Source organism: Myotis yumanensis, unplaced genomic scaffold (genome assembly GCF_028538775.1).
Source record: "Myotis yumanensis isolate MYYU_CA2020_CCGP unplaced genomic scaffold, mMyoYum1.0.hap1 SCAF_5, whole genome shotgun sequence".
NCBI lineage: Eukaryota > Metazoa > Chordata > Mammalia > Chiroptera > Vespertilionidae > Myotis > Myotis yumanensis.
In genome coordinates, this window is record NW_027223756.1 from 89,944,549 (window position 1) to 89,948,904 (window position 4,356).

Below are 4,356 nucleotides of genomic sequence, written 5' to 3' on the forward strand. Positions count from 1 at the left end.
AAGTTCCTTCCCCAAAGGGGATGCTTATTTTGTGGAACCCAAAGACCCCAGAAGAAGTTACCTTCCGGAAACCATGACAACAAAGAACAGATGCCTCCTCCCACTTCATCACCTGCCCAGCTTGGAGGTGGGGTTGGGGGCAGCCTTGGGTCAACTTTGATGCTTCCCCACCTCTAAGGCTGCCCCATGAACCACCCCCTGCCACCTGGCCCCCGGCCTCCCCCTCACCATCCCCTCCCCACAGCCATGTTGCCCCTCAGAACTGCCAGGTCCGGGAAACCCAGAGGGAAACAGGCGAGTCCAGGTGGTGGCCTAAGAGACAACAAGGCCGAGTCAGACAGAACTCGCCCAACCCCTCCATGAGCCTCACCCACTCCTGCCTGGACCCCTCCCTCTGAAACCGACAACAGATGGGCCTGGGTGCCTGTTGCTCCTTGAGTCAATTATTAAGCAGACACGGGGTTGAATTTTATGAAAGTTTATTAGGATAGTTTGCCAACCGATCTGGGGCCAGGCTGTTATCTTTCCAATATGACAGAAAACTCTCAGAAAAGGAGCCTGGACTGCATTCTGAGGTTAATCCCCATGTCCCTGGGCCAGCACCTCTCAGCCTGGTTAGAATGCGCTTTCCCTAATCGTAAGAGAACAGTCACAGTTAATAGACATGGTTAATAGGATAACATAGCTGGTCCCCACTGTTCTATTTCTGCCCACAGCTCCTCAGAGATTCCTCTCTCCCCAGCGCCCAGCCCCCTCCCTCCAGGAAGGCCACCACCCCAGACCCTGACTGTCCCTACCTCCTCCCATCCCTCTCCGGCCCCCTCCTCACCAGCAGGCTTCCTGGGACCTCAGGCCAGCAGAGCCAGGAGGCTCAGGGGCAGGAGCACAGCAGCCATGGAGAGATGGAGGCTGACCCCGGAGTCGGGGGGGCCCTTGGCAGAGACCAAGTCCTCATTCTGTTTTCTGAGGAGGAGACGGGGACAACTCAGGAGGCTGTCAGGTCTGGCTGCACTGGTGCTGGGCTGGAAGCCCCTCAAAATCTCTTCTCCTTCCCCACCAGTGTTAGGTCGGAGAGAGCCCAGGATCGGATACATGCAGACATGTGATGAGATAATGGACTCCCCCTGGCATTTCTAACAGATCAGCATGCCAGACACAGATACTGACTCCTTCCTGAATACCTTGATGACCCCCTGCAGCTGAAACTACGTCAGCTGAATACCTCAGCTCATGTCCCCGCCCCTCACCCAACCTCAGTATAAAAAAAGCGCCCCCCTCCCTGTTGGCGTGAATCCACATGCCCTGTCCTTGGGGGTACGTGAGTCTCCCGGGGAAGCAGAATAAACTTTCCTTCTTTCCTTCCTTTTCTGATCAACTCTCTTTATTTCCTTCGCCGCCTCCTGAGCCACTTAACCTAACAGCCAGGTCACTGGGCAGGGGAGTGGCCTGGGGTGGGTGGGTGTCCTGACCTTAGTTTCTCCAGCTCTGCGGATTTGTCCTGCAGCTCCGCGGATTTCTCCTGCAGCGACTGATTCAATATCTTGATCTCCTCTAAGGAGGGACAGAGAGTGTGTGGGCACCGTAGCCACGCCCCTCAAAAGGCCCAACCCCGGGACAGGACCCCGCTTCTAGCCCACCTTCACTGAGTGAGTGCACCTTGGAAGTCTGGCATGCCCGCCCCTTCCTCCCTTCTTACTTCCACTGGGTTTGGTCCTGTCCCTCTCACTCCCCCGACCCCAATCCTGAGGCCCTCCCCCTCCCTCCTCTTCAATACCTGACCGGCTCCTGCAAACGCCCTGACTGCAACCGGGACTGTGTTTTTCTCACCTTGAAGCTTCTGCACCAGCTCCAGTTGCTTGTGGCCCGCAGCCTTCTCCTCTTTCAGGGAAATCTTCAGGGTCTCCTGGGATGCCGGGAAGAGTAAGGGTGTTGCAAACTGGGGTTCTTGTCCCTGGTGGGGTTGGCTGCTGTCCCAGGGCCCTGACTCCCTCTCCAGGCCCTGGAGTCAGAGGGCTCAGGCCCAAGCCCCTTTCAGGATTCCTGCCAACCCTCTCTGAACCTGTCTCCACCCTGAAGAATGGCCACAGCCTCCCACTCTCCAGAGTGTGATCCTCTAAATGGGAGTTTCAAGTCCCCCCTCCCTAGGAATTTGAAGGCTCTCTTGGCCCAAAGCCTAGGAGAAATGTCCAGATCCCCTGGGCTATTGTCCAAGAAGAGTTAGATGTAACCTGAAACCCAGAACACTGTGGGATTTCTGAACCCAAGTTAGATGTCCAGTGGGACTTTCAAGGACCCCCTCATCAAGACCCAGTTAAAATGCTGCCTCTTAGGGATCCAGTGGAAGTATCAAGAGCCCCTGCCTTGCCCTAGCCATGTAGCTCAGTTAGATCATGATCCCAATATGCCAAGGTTGTGGGATCTATTCCTGGTCAGGGCACATACTGAGAATCAACCAATGAATGCATCCATGAGTGGAACAACATTCAATGTTCCTCTTGCTCTCTCCCTTCCTCTCTCTCTAAAATCAATTAAAAAAAAAAGCCCTGCCTTAATCAGAGTCTGATGGGGTCCCCATCCCAACCCCCAGAGGGATTTCTGCTTCCCTAAGACTGTGCTCAGGGGGAGTTCCCAGCTGCCCTAGACCAATGTCTTGGAGTTTGGAGATTCATCCACATCCTACTGGGGATACTGAGGCCCCTTTTTGGGTGCTCTGGGGTCCCACACTGGCACCCCAGAGGGAGTTTAGAGCTCCCCAAAACCCTGGTGGGGAAATTCAGGCTCCCCATGCAGGGGCCTAGGGGCAGTTTCAAGGTCTATCTGGATCTCCACCTAGACCCTGGGGGTCCCCAAGCACCCAGACCCTGGGGGTCCCCCAAGCACAGTGCCCTCTGTAGGAGGGGCAGTGACTTACCACAGTCTGGTTGCAAGTGGCAGCTTGGGCCTCAGTTCCCCGCAAGACTTCCTGGGCCTGGGTCAGCTCCTGCTCCAGGAGGTGGGTGATGTTTCGACATTCCTGCTCAGCCCGGAGGCCATCCTTGCAAGCTGGGCTATTGGCCTTGGCAGCCAAAACGCCTACTGCCACAAACAGACCGACCACCACTACCAGCAGGATCCCCACAATCCCCTCCTGCACTGGCAGCTTGCGCTCCCCCATCTTCTTGGGGTACTCATCCATGAGCACAGGGGGGTGGCAGTAAAAAGTGGGTGCCATCCAGAGGGATGCACGGGAGCCTGGTTGGGAGTCCGGAAAGAAAGCTAGAACTTTCTACGTGTTGGAACTGCCCCCTTATTACCATGGGATCTATGCTGACCAATGAAAAGTTCCAAGGCTGTGCATCTGCAGGAAGAGGACAGTTTAGCTTTCACTTTCATTTCCCAGAATGATAATTATGAGCTTGACCCTTCTGGGCTGGGTGCTGGCCCATGAGCTCCTGTGGGAGAGGACACCCCATTGTAAGTCCCTGCCCTTCTCCTGTGTTCCTGAAGGTGACAGCTGCAGTGACAGGAAGCCTAGGGCATGCCAGCCTCCTGTTCCTGTGGACTGTGACCTGAGAGGCAGAGCATCATTGGTCCAGTCCCCAGCTGGGGAAACTGAGGCTGAGAGTGAGTGGTGGACTGGGAGTGTCAGGGCCACGGTCTCACCCAAGAGGCTGGCTTTGGTGTCACTCTCCATAGTGACCCAGCAGGAGCTCCCATAGCATCCCTGCTGCTGTCTCAGAGGGGACCCTAGGGGCCATGGAGGGTGTCGGAGGAGGAATGTCCTTCTGCCTCGACCGCTTAAAGCCACTCACCAGCCACAAGACCAGGATGGGGATGGTCTGGCTGAAGAACCACCAAGGAGCTTGTGCATCTCATGAGCAGGAGCCTCTCCCCAACCAGGAGCCCAGGTGCAAGGACACAGCCCTGGGTGAGAGGACTTTTTTGAGCTGCGCTGTGCTAGCCTCCAAACTTTAGGGCCAACTCGGGACCAGCACTGCGAGTCAGAGGCCAAGGCTGTGTGTGAACAGCCCTGCCTCCCTGTGGGACTCTGGGCAAGCAATGTCCCCTCCGTCTCAGTTTCCATGGAGCTATAAAGTGGGGTGATGATAACTAACATTTTCGTGCCCCCCTACATGTTGCACCCAAGGCAAGTGCCTTCCTCACCTCACACTAGTCCTGGCCCTGCAAACAGGAAGCTGTGGGTTTTCCCTAGAAATCGGTTATGCCACCTTTCTTCTGGGTTTCGCTCAGGTTAAGGTCCAAGCACTTGAGACAAAGTCTGATTGGCAGCGAAGGGGTAGAATCTCAGGGGAAGTGATGAGAGTGAAGAGGCGGGTGTTGTGACCTTTGATGAGGAAGTTGATGATGCTCCCATGC

The 4,356-nt window shown here is 55.8% G+C and overlaps 1 protein-coding gene across 1 annotated transcript; it reads right to left on the bottom strand.

Moving 5' to 3' along the window:
• Window positions 1–462: 462 nt before the first annotated feature.
• On the bottom strand, window positions 463–3,272 carry LOC139011109 (bone marrow stromal antigen 2-like). The gene is made up of 5 exons (XM_070416368.1): window positions 2,912–3,272; window positions 1,828–1,903; window positions 1,470–1,551; window positions 830–963; window positions 463–631 (listed from the first exon to the last, which is right to left on the bottom strand). Exons 1-4 carry the CDS (start codon window positions 3,209–3,211, stop codon window positions 849–851), a joined length of 573 nt encoding a protein of 190 aa, XP_070272469.1. The 5' UTR covers window positions 3,212–3,272; the 3' UTR covers window positions 463–631; window positions 830–848.
• Between the last annotated feature and the right edge of the window lie 1,084 nt (window positions 3,273–4,356).

Excerpts from the sequence above, each read along its gene's own strand:
- LOC139011109 (XM_070416368.1), bottom strand. The coding sequence starts at position 3,211 with ATGGCACCCACTTTTTACTGCCACCCCCCTGTGCTCATGGATGAGTAC. Across the intron at positions 1,904-2,911 it reads CCACTTGCAACCAGACTGTG|GAGACCCTGAAGATTTCCCT; the intron begins GTAAGTCACTGC and ends CCGGCATCCCAG. Across the intron at positions 1,552-1,827 it reads GCTGGTGCAGAAGCTTCAAG|AGGAGATCAAGATATTGAAT; the intron begins GTGAGAAAAACA and ends GTCCCTCCTTAG.